General features: G+C 42.3%; 1 protein-coding gene across 1 annotated transcript in view; it reads right to left on the reverse strand.

The window, feature by feature from the left end:
* The window catches only part of Ush2a (usherin), a 665,632-nt gene that overhangs the window by 104,632 nt on the left and 545,937 nt on the right, over positions 1 to 15,063 (reverse strand). Inside the window, exons 55-57 of the mRNA XM_055609194.1 lie at positions 10,606 to 10,713; positions 3,335 to 3,518; positions 2,312 to 2,469 (exon numbers count right to left, since the gene is read on the reverse strand). Of these exons, the coding sequence (XP_055465169.1) occupies positions 2,312 to 2,469; positions 3,335 to 3,518; positions 10,606 to 10,713 (450 nt within the window). The remainder of the gene's footprint in view (positions 1 to 2,311; positions 2,470 to 3,334; positions 3,519 to 10,605; positions 10,714 to 15,063) is intronic.

Here is a 15,063-nt window from a genome sequence, read left to right on the forward strand (position 1 = left end):
TGTCACTCATAGCAAGATCAGCCAGACCAAAATAATAGTAAAAAAAGCAGCACTGGAGTCAACTCACATCATGAATCAAACGGACCTAAGAGACGTCGGCAGGGTATTCTACCTCTACCTCAAGAGAGAATTCCCACTCTTCTCAGCAGAACACAAAGCAAGAATGAACAATCACAGGAAAACTGAGCTAAAGGTCCTGTGTTCTACCTGACTGTAATGGCATAGCGCAGAATTAGCTGTGGAGGTCTGCCAGCCGGTGCCAGAACAACATGAACCCTGGGCATCTTGCTGGTGACACAGCTGAGGACAACAGCTCCCCCTTCACAGCACCCACCAACAGCCAGTAAGTCATCAGGGAGGGGTACAGCCCATGGGCCCCTCCTCTATCCATGACTGTTGACAGGCCCAGTCTTATACAGGCCAGTGAGGGCCACCACAGCAGCTGTATGCTCACTCCTGCAATGTTAATGTCATGCCAGAAGACAGTATTTTCAGTGTAAGATGATTATGTCATTCAATGAAAAGCATGTCTTTGTTAATTGTTTTAAGAAACAGATCCATCACTGGCCAGAATAGTTATTTTCAATGCTGTGCCGAGCTGTGGATGAACTTAAACTGAAATGGAAATAAACCATTAATCTGAGAGTAGGGACTGAAAATAAGAGCAGGGGCTGAGGACGCCATGTTGGCGTGCATGCTTGCCGTGTGTAAGGCTGAGATTTCTGTTCTAGCAGCCCAGAAAATTTATGGTCAGGGTATGTGGCTTAGGTGTAGATGGGAGTTTCTTATAGAGCGTGTACAAAGCTCCAAGTTTTAACCAGTAGTACTGAAAATAAAAGTAAAATCAAATATTTTGAAAATGAACTTTAAACCTCTAATCAGTTTTAAAATTTTACATAATCACCTGTACTCTGTGTGAAAAGATAGAGATTTTTTTCAGTTTCTTCCTATCTACCTAGCTATCTGTCTGTCTGTCTATCCATCATCTATCCATGACAAGTCTTTCTCTCTATACTTACTACACATACATACATACATACATACATACATACATACATACATACATACATACATACATATATTTGGCAGGTGTCTTCCTCTACCTTTTTCTACTTTATTTTGAGAGAGTCTTTCTCTGAGCCTTGAGCACACAGATTCAGCTGGAATAGCAAGTTAGCCAGCCTCAGGAATCCTCCTGTCTCGGCCTTCCCCACGCTGGGAATGCAGATGTACGCCATCACACCCAGATGTCTTACACGGGTGTAAGGGTTAGACCTCAGGTCCTCACGCATGCGTGGAACGTACTTTACCCACTGATCTGCTCAGCCTTTCACTTTACTCTCTGTAGTGTCTATTTGGCCAGAGCTCTAGCCAAGGATTATATGTATATCAGGAAGTAATAGTGCATTAAATCATCAAAGGAATCTGGCATTGACTGAATGGCCTAGTGGAGCGGCACAGGGCAGGGAGGCCACATCCAATGGTTAGCGCCATTCACCATGGTAAGCTCCTATTAAAACACGTCATTGTCCTTCCAAGTACCCTGTTGTCCCATGCCATGCAGGAAAAACAAAACACTCTAGGCCAGTGAGCCAACCCAGGATTCCTGCGGAGACAATGCGCTGGGCTACTGTAACCTCTGACTTGCCTTGGATATGCATGAGTGAAAAGACACGGGCTTTAGAATTTTGAAACCTCAAAATACACCTCTTTTCTAGAGAGCCAGGCAGATCTATGTATCTGTATACTTGTATATATAGATATACACTCATGTAAGGATAGATAGATAGATGTGGTAATACATGCTATAGTAGTTTGAATGAAAAGTGTCCCTTAGGCTCAAGTACTTGGATGCTTGGTCCAAGTACTTGAGCCTATAGGGACACCAAGATGGTGTGGTGTTTGGGGAATTTAGGAGCCCTGCTAGAGGAAGAACATCACTGGGGGTGTGCTTTGAGGGTTTATAGTCTTACCCCACTTCCAGTTCACTCTGCTTGGAGTCTGCAACCAAAGATGTGATCTCTCAGCTTCCTGACACGGCTGCCCACTCTCATGTGTCGCCTGACCTAACGGACTCTCCCGGTGGAGCCATATGCCAAAACACATTCTTTTCCAGAAGTTGGTTTTGTTAGCGGCAGCAGCAGAAGCATGACTAGTATGTATATATGTAGGCAATCATGCATGTGTAGACTTACATGTGTGTTTTGATTGCTCCATCCATATTCATCTAGAGGAAGCTATGATTAAGCTATGGGAGAGAGAGAGGGGAGAGAGAGAGGAAGACAGAGGGAGATTCCATTTCTTTCTTTACCTGGTGTTGGCCATGCTACAAATATGGAATCAGAGCCCAGTACGGTGACGTTACATGGGGGACGGATGGCTTCCGGGGTCCACATAGGCATCTGGACAAGGTAATCCTCACTCATACCGCTGCCACCTCTGGTTTTTGCTTCTAACGTGTAAATGTACCTGAGGAAACAAAGCTAGAATCAGTCAACCTTTGAGAGACTGCAGTGATGTTCACTGGCTTCTTGGTGTGCTTTTTTGCCCTACATTTGTGAATTCTTTTCTGGGAGAAATGTGACTGGGAGCTTGGTCACCGTGTCCAGCAAACACAGTGCTTCTTTCTAGAGCATCGCTGCTGCTGCCTCCCAAGTCTCTGCCGAACCCCAGAGTCATTCATGGCTTTTCCTGAGGATTTAGAAATGTCTTGGGGTGCACTACTGGGCTGTGAAAACTCAATCTAATCTTTTTTATTTCTAAATGGGTTGAATTTCAGGGAGATTCATTTAGAGGCAAAGATATTTAAATTGATCTGTTATTTTCCACAATAAAACTAAATTATTCTCTATCTCTGCACTGAAACATCTGTTGATGTAAGGTTTATCTTGTGTCTGCTGAGAAATGAATGGGAATGAATTGCAAATGTGTGTCTAGATGACTTTTGAGACAGAGCATGGCAAGAGGAGGGAGGGGAGATAAGAGAAGAAGTGATAGATGATGGGAACAAGACTTTCCCAAGCTCTTCCATTGCTAATTTAGGAATGTAAGTTTGAAACACCATTTGATCATTGTTGAAGCTGGACATTGTATTTTGTATATTTAAATTTCTCATGCCATCATGTCAAACAGAGGATGAATTAGTTATATGTTAAAAGGATTTCATGTAGACTGAAAACTAACAATGCTTTAGCACTTTTATCCGTTACAGCATGGCTAATGAATAAGGAGATTAATTCAATAATTGAATAACATTTTAGTGGGAAGCATTCTTTCTCAACCCTGAACAGCGAAGAAAGTTAACAGCGTGGTTGGCAAAGTTTCCCTCCATCACCTGCTGTTGGGCTCCAGGTTTTTATCAGTGAAACTCTGTTCATCACTGCCACCCACGAGAAGCAAGCTTCCATTACGCCTCAGCTGATACTGAGAAATGAGGCCGTTGGGCCTTTCTGGAGGATTCCAATATAATTCCACGGTTGTAGAATTGATGATAATGTGTCGAGGTGTCGCCCAAACTCCTGGCAAAAATGACACAACAAGGTTTTATTGTGAGGATAAAATACATGTCTTGTGAAATGGCACAGCTCCCCATTCCCCCAACCCAAGACAGCAAGCCCTGGTCTGTGGATTCAGAAAGCCTCATTGTGGAAGAAATAAAAATACATTTTAAGCATGAATTTGTTTCTCTGCCTGCTTTACTTTGGAATGCCTCTCAACTGGCTGTGTGTGTGTGTGTGTGTGTGTGTTTGTGTGGTGGGGGTGGTTCTGAGGCCTAGGAATTGCTCTGTTAGAATTTAATCAAGGCTGGAAGAAAATCTGGGCATTTGAAACTTTGGGTTTCATGGAAGGAAGAACAATCAGGTATTTAGCAGTATTATATACAGTTCTGTAAGTTAGAATCTCTGCTTCCCCTTTGTACTGTTCATATCATCTTCCCCTGATAATTTCTGGCCTCACTTCTCAGTTTCTCAGATTCCTCATTGTCTCTTAGTACAGTGAATGTCTGTCTTATCCTCCGCATTCTCCTCACTGAAACCCCCACTACATCCTTTCTTCTTTTTGTTCTCCTCCTCCTCCCAAACTCACTTCCTTGATGATCTATGCTGAAGGCCTCCTAAGGCATATTTGATACTTATCATTCCCTAGGCTTCATGCTTACAAATCCAACTGTTTATGTGACACTGCTGTTATGGATAACTACTTGTGTGTCAAAGTTCAAAGCATCAACAGTAGATCTCCTGCTTTTCTTGTCCACAGTCTAACATAGCTCCAAGCTTGGCCACAGATTAATTTTCTTAGGCAAAATACACAAACAGAATTATCTTAAGGCACTCCTTACTCATTCCCCTGTCAGTCATGGGGCCAGGAGCCCTGTGACTGGGGGTAGGGGGAAGTTGGAGCAAAAGTGGAGTCGAGAATGTTCAAACTGCAGAAATCTCACCCTGAGATGGTCAGGGTAGTGCACTCCCTTCCTTCGCCTGGGCCTGTGTCCGCTGGCAGTCAGGTTAAACTTCCTTTTCCTTTATAAAGTAATACCCAGCAGCACATGGAATTCCTCCTTATGCAAATGAGCCATCCTCAGCACCCTGGCCCTGGCCAATGACATGCTTTCTGCTCTCCGAAAGCCTCAACCCACTCTCCAAAGGTTTCAATTACCTTGTTCTCCCCAGTCACAGGAGCCATTTTACTGAAGCTGTTTCTAGTGCACTCATGCCTAGCGAGGTCCTGCCACTAGGATTTGCACTTCTCTTAGATACTTCTGCCTCCAACAGCATAGGTTTTGCATTTTATTTGTTCAGTCCTCGGGATAGATTACCCCATCCACGCAGCTTGCTTGGCATTTGCTGCCTAATTCTAACCTTTCCAAGGAGATTCTGACTCAGTTTCCAGTACACACCCCTTTCTAGTTCCCTCATGACCCTGAAGACATTACAACTATATTTCCTTCATGTATTGCTTATGTTGTTAGGGCTGGATGGTCTTCTCCTGCTTTAAAGCATAATTATTTCCATGGGGGCAGGGATTCTCAGTCTTACTCACTAATCTGTGTCTGCACATAGAACACCAATATTAGGCAGCCTAGATAGTTATAACAAGTACAGAGTTGACCAAGAGAAGACTCGCTATTTCACAGAGTTGATTCTTCAGCATAAAGGGAAATATACATACAGAAATGAACACAACTCAAGGTCTGTGCTTAATTGCTCCTTTAAACCGAACGTTTTTAGATTTATTTACCTTTAGTCTATATGTCTGAGTGTTTATTTACGTGTATGTATATATATCATGCATGCAGTGCCCGAAGAGGGCAGGAGAAGGCACCAGGTTCCCTGGCACAGGAGGTACAGATGAGTGTGAGTTACCATGTAGATGCTGGGAACTGAACTCAGATCCTCTTTCAACAGCAGCAAGTGCTCTTAAACCCTGAGCCGTCTCTCCAGCCCTTTAGGTGCTCTCACAGATGCAGAGAACTGCTGACGGAGAGTCTGACAGTGGAATAGCGAGTGGGCCAGAGGCTGTCATGCTCTGGGTAGACCTCCTCTAAGGAGCTTCTACAAGACTCATTCTATCTGGCTCCCTGCAATCAATGGCTTCTGGTTGAGTGTGTCTCTCATGCAAGTAACTCTGTAAACGGTAAGCTCTTGCCATTTTTAGGAGAAAAAAAAAATGTTTGGGACATTCAAATACAATTTATTCAGCATCATGCTGAAGAAAGGAAACAGTCCAGATAGATTTCAAAGAACCTCAAGGCACCAGCATTCAAAAGAGCCCCTCATTGAGAATTCAGACTCCAGCAGCACGTGAACTTGTTGATTCAAGAGATAAGTTTTCAAGATTTTATGTTCTCCTTTGTAGTTCATCTCTCTGTCCTTGAGCGATATATCAGAAATCCCCAAGGAAGAGCTGAGGAGATGTGCAATGGGTAGGCGCTTGTCACACGTGCGAGGACCAGAGTGTGAATCCCAGCACCCATGTAAAGGCAGCTGGAGTGGCCGACCACAATCTTATTTCTTGGCATTATAGGAGACCCTTAGAGAAAGCTCGCTAGAGGAGCCAAATCTGCAAGCTCGGGTTCAAGTGAGAGGCCAGGCCAGGATCTATAAGGTATAGAGTGATTGGAAAGACATCTGATGTCAACCTCTGGCCTCTACACACATGCACACAATGATGTGTTCACGACTGTGTGTTTGCATACACATGTGTGTACACACAGAGACATATCACGCACATAAACACATACAAAAAATTGCCAAAGAACCAAAAATGTACATGCAATTTCTGGTATGCACGCCTCAGGGCAGCCTGCTCACATGGAGGTTCTAATGAAACAACAAGAAGTCAGAATTTGGAGCTGTTCACGTTTCCAGCAAAAGTCAAGTTCTGCATGCATGGAAGCTTGCATAGCCACATGTCCACAGATTTAATCAGGAAGATGCACTTTCAATGTCCAAAAAGCAACTACTAAGTGCTACATATTTATTTGCAGGGTGAGTCTGGGCTGTTGTTACCTTGACTTTTGGAAGAAATAGTCTATAGAGTTAAGACCTGCCTTAGGCAAACTGTTCTGAATGAGCTCCGGGTATGAATCTGGCCCCTTCTTCCACTCTTCAATTGAAGATTGACACCAGGAAAACAATCCTATTCCCTATAATAGAGGGCAGCTCTGAAGCAATTCAAGGGAGGAATGTACGGAAAGAAGAAATCTGAGTTCCGATGCCAGGATAGTGCTCAGCACGTGGAAGTTCAGGGGTCACAATCAGAAGGTAAGCTGCTTTGACACAATGACTATCAGAAATGAACACTGCTACTAGATTTGTTCTAAAGTGAGCTTGAATTTTGTGTGCTATCACCCACTTCTAAAGTTTCTGCAAATGTCAGTTAACTAAAGGATTCCTAATATTTATTGTGGGTTTGCTTCTTAAAATCTGTTGATGAAAGCCAGTTCCGTATGAGTTTATCATAGCAAGGACCCACAGACTTGTAGAGTATTTAACTACTGGCTAATTTACTCATTCATCCTTCTACGTGACCTGGCATTTGCTTCTGTGTCAGGCCCTGGGAATGAGGTGATAAAGACATCCTTATTCTTCCAGGAGTTCAGTATGTCATGGTGAATGTAGATTTATAAATACGATACTATTATGTAGTATAAATAATCTTTAAAGAGAAGTATGGGCTCTGGAAGAGGACCCAGGATAGAAGACTTGGCATGGACCGTGAGGTGAGATCAGGAGAGCTAGGAAGGAGGTATTCCTAGGGGTATATTGCTTTAAGAGGAGCCATGTGAGCTACATCGAACAGAAATATCTGCTGGAGGACACAGGAGCAGCATGTAGAGTCTGAGTCTTACAGAAATGAGAAAGATATCAAGATAGGACTTCCCATTGCAAAGTATGCGGTCAGGACCACCAAATTAGCAGAGGTAAAACTCGGGGCCTCTGTCTGCTTTACAAAGACAATAAGGATTTGTTTCCTCGGAATGAAATGAGATTTTAGGGAGCTGACTAACACAAGAGATGTCCTTTCTGACATGGGGAAAGAATCAGAGGAAATATGAGAAAACTGAAATCTAGCTATTGAAGACAAACCTACTTAGGATAAGATGGAGAAATTAGAAGGATGTGAACAAAGGCAGGGGAGAAGGGATGGAAAAGAAAACTGAAAATATCATTTTATTTACAATCAGTGAGATTTCTGAAAAATGATGTATCATGTACAAAGAAGATGGAAGATAAGGAACAGCCAGTATCGGACTGAGGTGATGGGCTTTGGTGGTAGCAAAGAGAGGAGAACAGGAGCAAAGGCAAGGCGGGGAAATGGGTGGGGTAGAGAGCAGTGAGCAGTGAAGATGAAGGACTGAAGGCACAGCCGGAGCACAGACCTGTGAGGGAATCCCCAAGAGGGCTTAGCCTTTGTCTTCTCTCAACCTTCGTAAGGGGGTAGGGCTGTTACCAAGATCTAGAGTGATGTGTATGGAGTACAGGAAGAATGCAGAGGGGCACCAGGAAGCCAAAGGCAGGAGTGAGGGATCTGGAATGAGCTCAAGACAGCCTGGGTCTTTTCTTATCTCCAACATTGAGGCTAGGGGAAAGCTTGCGTGATTCCACTCTAAAATGAGCTGGTCTAACTGAGCCAGCAGCTGTTCTAGGAAAATAGGGTAATAAGCCGATCCAGATTGTTCTCGCTACTTGATAAAAGAGCCGCAATTTTCTGAGGACAAGACTGGAGAGACGTGTGCCCAGTTTTTCCCGAGGCCATGCTGTGTATTAAGACTTTATGTTTAGAGGTAAATAAAATGAGAAGAAGCAGGATGGCCGTGAACGCAGGCTCCTTTTAATTTCCTTCCTATGCCCTCTCAAATCTTAGACCTTCAAACTATGTCTGATTTACTGCAAACGTGGCATTTCATAAACTGTACTTGTGTTGGTAATTTAAACGTTTACTTTTAAATCATTTTTAAAAGTATATATACTTTTAAAAAGTATATATACTTTTTTAAAAGTATATATACTTTTAAAAATATATGTATATACATATATACATGTGTGTATTTTGGCGTACATGCATGTGGGTGTGTGTACATCAGTTCAGGTGCCTTTGGAGGCCAGATATGTCAGATCCCCTTGGAGCTGGGGTTACAAATGACTTGAGTACTCTCATGTATGTGCTGGGAACTGAACTCAGGTCCTTTAGAACTAAATGGCCTTAACCACTGAGCCATCTCTTCAGCTCCTGGGTTAGTAAACTAAAAGGATAAATTTATCTCTACTTTGTATTGGTACACCAGTATTCAATGGCATTGATGATTTGTCCCTTTGTGGCTTCAGGCTAAGCATTGGGACTACATTGGTTCCATGCACAGGTTATTCACGAATGTTCATACATACATATATACATGCATGCACACATAACCAGAGAGTGGATCTAAAGCTATGTTGCTATCCAGGAGAAACCCTTATTTCTTTACACAGGTATTTGTGGCAAGGGAATCACTCATCACCTTAAAAAACTGAGGGTGTTTCTTATATCACATTCCCCTGTATCATTTAAAGTTATTTTCAAGTTAAAACCTAGACCCTTTCAAGAAATTGTATAATGGGAAGTGGGGAAATAAATTCATTGAAAAACCCAATAGCTTAAGAATATGGGTTTGGTGAATAAACTAATAGCAGAGACCCCTCATTCTGTCAGGCTTGAGGGTTAGCCAGAACTGGATGATCACCTCTTAGCAATTACCTGTTATCATCAGAGTACCCATTTGATGGTTTCCCTTTCCAAAAAATCCACTGCTGCTCTCTTCCTTTCAAAGGAACACCAAGCTCTCTGACATGAAGCATTCTTTATATAGAGAGCATCATTAGTGAGCTCCTAGAGAGGAGCCATATGCCCCATATGTGGAATTTTCCACTTTATTCCCCATTTACTGGTAGGATTTTAGGCCTAATATTCCAAGGTACAACAGTCCTTTCAGTAGAAAAGTAATGAACAAGAGGTTTGGGACTCTAACATGGCGGCAGACACTGTGGTCCTCTTTAGATAGGTATTTATGTCTGCTTTCAACTCTCCATCTGTGAAACAGGCCAATACTAAAGATTGACACACACTAGGCCACTAGCACAGGCTACTGAGCGTAATTTCTTCCATAAAGGGAATGACTTCACACTCCCAGGTTCCAGGCCACAGGAGCTCAGTGACACCACAGGGCTGATACTTCCAATGGTTTTTTTTTTCTTCTTTTTTTACATGTGTATTTATCTTTAGAAATGAGTGGAGCCTGCTGCATTTTTACACATAAAGTGTGTACTCTCCAGCATCCTTTAGGAACAGATCAGCTTGGCCCCACAATGTGATTTTACTTAGCAGATCACCGTTCCCACAAACTTTAAATCGCATTAAGCAGGATGATGTTTCCGCAGGCATCCTGACACAGGTCCCCGTGTGCACGTGTGGAAGAGTTTCAGGCATAAATAATGAAAACTGAACTGCTGTGTTAAGGAATTAAGATTTTGAGTTTATCAGACATTGCCAATTTGTCTTCTAAACATGGGAGAAGCTCTCTGTACATTCCCTCAAATAGCCTGGTAGTGTACTTCACCCATTGTCTATGTGTGTGCATGTGTATGTGTTTGCAAATCCCTGCCCTTGGGGGCCACTACAGCCTTTCTGTTCCTGCGATAGGTTCTAACCTCTCATTCTCCCTCAGATTATGTTTTTTCATATATACCTGGTGATTATATTATCACTCTTTTTGGTTGTAATTTCTTAAAGGCAGCGGGTATTTTTGTCAGCTTTAGCAGCAGGCTTGGTACTCCTTAGTTAAACAGTTTAATGCTTGGGTTTTCAAGGCATTTCATATCCAAGTTTGTATTTTTTTTTTCTCATAAAAAAGTAATTCTCAATGACAAAGAATTTCAAGTAATGCACTGTGAGTGGCAGCGAATGGCTCCCTCAACCCTGTAGAAAAAGAGCGGACATGGGATATTATTTTAATTTTTCCTGTCAAAATTTTTCCTGCTGCCTTCTTTTGCTACAAAAGAGTTTATAAAGCTAATTAAAATAGCACACACAGACCTTTTCTCCAAACCACAGACATGTCCTCGTTACCTTGAGGGGCGGTCTGCAGGGTCTGACCCACAGAGGGCTCGCTGGAAGTGCATCCGGCAGCTGTGCAGGCCGCAAGTGTGAAGCTGTAGTTTGTGTATGGCTGGAGACCTGGAAGAGCCAAGAGGAAATACAGCACAGCGTGAGGGGGTTATTCGTTAACAATTAAGCACCGGAAGTTACATGCCGAGCTGTGGATGTGCTCTGCAAACATTTAAGACTCTTCTGCAACACACAGTCTTAATGGTACTGGGGCTGGAACACAGCCTCACAGAGGCCAGGCAAGCGCTCCATCAATGACCTTGTTTCTCTGAAGATACAAACTTCCTACAGTTACACTGATCAAGAGTTTCCAAATGCTCAGTTGTGGGGGATACTTTAACATTCCCATATTAATAATAAAGTTCATCCTCCTCAGGTCTCCCCTATGTGACATGGTTGAGCCTGTCCCACTCATTGCATCACAGTACCCATATCCCGAACAGCCCATTCCGTCTTGAAGAGCACCTGGGTTCTCCTTGTTTTGTTTGAAAGTTTTTCCTTACATTGTGGTAAAACATTCCTGTCTCTTCCACCCTTGGGGACCCATAGAACAAGTTTAATTTCCTTTCCACATTATGTGTCCTTTAAATATTTGCAGACAGTTACCAAATCCCCCTGAGTACTCTCCTCTCCACATTAGCCATTCCAGCCCCTGAAACTGCTTCTCATGTGAAGAGGGGCAGGAAAGATCTTGAAGGAAGGTTAGAGGCATCACTCTCTAGCCTCAAGCCGTATTCAGTTCTCGTTAACACCAGCCAACACCTTAAGACAACAAAACACAAGGCAACACAACCCACTGCACTTCTTCACCAGGCGAGCAAACCGCTCTCCTATGCTGGGTGCTTTTGTCTTTGCACACAGGTTGAGGGTGTTTCAATGAGGGCGAAGCACTTATCTACTTCTTCTGCATTTATAAAAGAACACGGCTCAGCAATTCCCGGTAAGGCCTCGAAGGGAACAAAGAAAGACTTGATCTATTTATGACGGAAGTTGTCCATGGTTATATGTCACTGCTCTGTGGCTGACGACCTTGGCCAAGTTACCGAGCTTCCTTTTGCCTCGGTCTACTGATCTGTAAAATGGGGAATCACTATAGCATGTAGCTTATATGAGGAGATGAAATGGGATGGCAGGTAGTATTTTATATCAGCAGGTGCAACGTTAAGGCTCTGCGGCATCCAACAAGAAGTATATTGAGGCTTACAAGGTCTCTTTTTTGTTTCTTGAAAAAAATTAAATAGTACCAAAGTGTTCTTTAAAAATTAAACAACTCCTGCTTTGTCAACAGCCAAATTATTAAGCTGATTCAAAGCACCTACTCTGTGCTTATTATGCATGTTTTCTACAAACTTCCAGCTGCATTTCTTTTTTTTTAATTTTAATTCTTTTTAAAAATTTTATACACTTGGTGGCGCGATTCTTCCTCTCGATTACACTAGTTCCTTTTTTAAATATATATATATATTATTTATTTATTATGTATAAAATGTTCTATCTGCATATACACTTGTATGCCAGAAGAAGACACTGGATCTTATTATAGATGGTTGTGAGCCACCATGTGGTTGCTGGGAATTGAACTCAGGACCTCTGAAAGAGCAGCCAGTGCTCTTAACCTCTGAGCCATCTCTCCAGCCCCCACTAGTTCCTTTTTATCCCTGAAATAATTCTCTCCTTGCACATCCCTCTGTATTTCTGATGTAGTAGGTGTCTTTTTCTTGTCTTTCTGGCTGAGGCATAACCGCTGAAAGAGCCAGGATTCACCTTTGCTTATCAGTGTTTCCTCCCAGTAGGGACAGCACATAGTAGGTGCTTACTAAATGAATGTAGAAACCACCCCTTGAATTCATTCAGGACTAGAGTGTAGAAGCAGTGACCCGAGGCAGCTGGAGCTGCTCAGCACCCAACCTCAGGGCCTTCTGTGTCTCCTTACAGACTTATCGGTAAGATGCAGTTCCTTATTTGATTATAATCTTCCATTTGGTGGCTAGGGAGGATTTACATAATTCTGATATTTACGTGATTTTTTTAGATGAGGAATATGTCTAAAGATCTAAGTGATTCACAAATCGTATAGGTTTAATACAAGCTTACAGGAAAATGCTGAGATGATAAATCGTAATAACTCAGAGAAAATGGAAGGGGACATCCAAGACTGAAAGTCAGCAGTTGCAATGGCAAGCTGGTTCAGCCTTGTGACGTCTACCTTTCCATTCCACTGTTGAGACATCATTTCAGCTGACGCAGTCTCTTTCTTTGTTAGAGCACACATTTCCTGCAAATAGGGATGGCATCTTTGAATGGTTTCTGGCCTCCACTCATCGACGGTGCTCATTTTATGAGTTCAGTGTTGGTTTATCTTATGTTAGAGAAGAGCTCTGTGAACAAACATGGCAGGGGTAAGGGCTATGAGATGTGATAGCTGTCAAAGTACGATCTTGTCAAACAGGTCCTTTCTTATGGTTCTATAAGCATTTCTGCCCACAGAATCTACTTTGCTTTTTTGGCTCTTCCCCTTGGTTTGTCAAGTGCTCGTTAAAGAACAATGAAATCAATGTAATCTATTTGTAGCAAAGTTTTCTATCTTTCCTCTTTAGACACAAGTATAGAAGGCAGAAGGTGAAACATGTAGGAGTGAAGGCCTGGGTCAAAAGTTAAGAGCACTGCTGCTCTCCTAGTTCAAATCCCAGCACCTGTGAGAGACAGCTCACAACTGCCTAAACTCCAGTTCCAAGGCGATCTGATATCTCTGGCCTCCTGGGCACCTGCAGGCTCAAACACACACATATATATATTTAAAAATAAAATAAATTTGTTTTTTTTAAGTAGAGATAGTATAAACTGCCTACAAAGTATTTGTAGGTAGTTTATGAAGATAAAGTGTTTTCCCAGAAAATCTGGAAAAAAAAAAAAAGATATCCCCACCTCTATTTGTCTCTTGTGTTATGGTTTGTCTAGTTCCAGATGAGCAACAGGTGCTAAAGACAATTTTAGAATGGATAGACGAAAGAAAAAACAAAAACAAAAACAAAAAACATCGTCAGAGAGGTGCACCAAATTTGATGAGATGAACAGCATACTTGTAACACAGAGGTTAGCAAGAAAATTCACGACTAGGAAAAAGAAACTGTCATCTCTTAATGACACAGCAAGTCCACAAACAGCACCACGAACACACATTATTAATAAATGGTGCTGGGAAAGGTGGCGTATTTGGAGTATTGAAACTTGACTCTGATTTCTCACCCTGGAGATGAACCAATTCCAAATTGACTGTCCTGGTTGGCTTTCTTTTGCTGTGATGACCAACTGTTACCCAGGGAAAAAGGGCTTATTACATCTTACAGGTTATAGTCTACCATCAAGACAAGCCTGGGAAGGAACTCGAGCAGGAATCTCAGGCAGGAACTGAAGCAGAGACCATGGAAGAGAGCAGCTTGCACCTTTCTTACACAGCCCAGGGGCGACCTGTCCAGGGATGGCTCTGCCCACACAAGACTGAGCCCGCTAACAATCCCAAACCATCAGCAGTCAAGATAAAGCTTCGGAGACATGACCACAAGCCATTCTGATGGGGGCAATTCCTCAATTGAGAGTCCCCCTCCTAGCTATGTCTATGCTTATGTCAAGTGAATGGACAAAGAAAATATCTTTATCTAATACAATGGAATGGTACTCAGCCACAAAGAATAAAAACCTGCTATTCAAATCCAAACTAGAAAGAACTAGTAAACACTGTTATATGAAATGAGCCAGATATAGAAACACTGCATCTTCACTTTCATTTGTATAAATAATTACAAAAAAAAAAAAATCCAAAACCCAAAACAGTTGCCCTAACTGTAAAATAGTCATTATTTGAAGTCAGGAAGCAGTGGGATTGGGTAAAAGATGGGTGTTATTAGTGTACACTATAGGCCTGAAATACCACACTAAGCATCATTATTATATAAACCATTACACATTCACATAAAACAAAATAATAGTACATGTACCCTAACACTTGGTACACATAATAATGGTCTTGTGATAACTGTAGGCTTTTGAGTCTTAAAGGAAAGTTGCTGAACCATTTGCAGACAAGAGTCTCCATGGTGAATGAAGGACCCAAAAAGGCAGGATGAAAGGAAAGTCAGGGCCACAGGAGAAGCCACAGAGAATGGTGGATGGTCTCAGTCTGTCTAATTCCTGGGCGGTTTGTCCTCAGTAGCTTGGGCCTGCTCTTGAAGTGTGTGTGTACATAAAAGGCTGTGTGAGTTAAATGAAAGAAACACCCAGGTTTGTTTCCACCTAAGATTGCCAAGCTGCTTCACAACTCTACAGGGCCCATTTTAGCTTCTTTTTTTTCAGAGAGAACCTCTAATTTTCCATAGAGAAAACAGTCTTTTGTGCATCAGCAGGATTTAAGCCTTGTTTTGA

This window comes from Psammomys obesus, unplaced genomic scaffold (assembly GCF_907164565.1).
Source record: "Psammomys obesus unplaced genomic scaffold, mPsaObe1.curated_primary_1811, whole genome shotgun sequence".
NCBI lineage: Eukaryota > Metazoa > Chordata > Mammalia > Rodentia > Muridae > Psammomys > Psammomys obesus.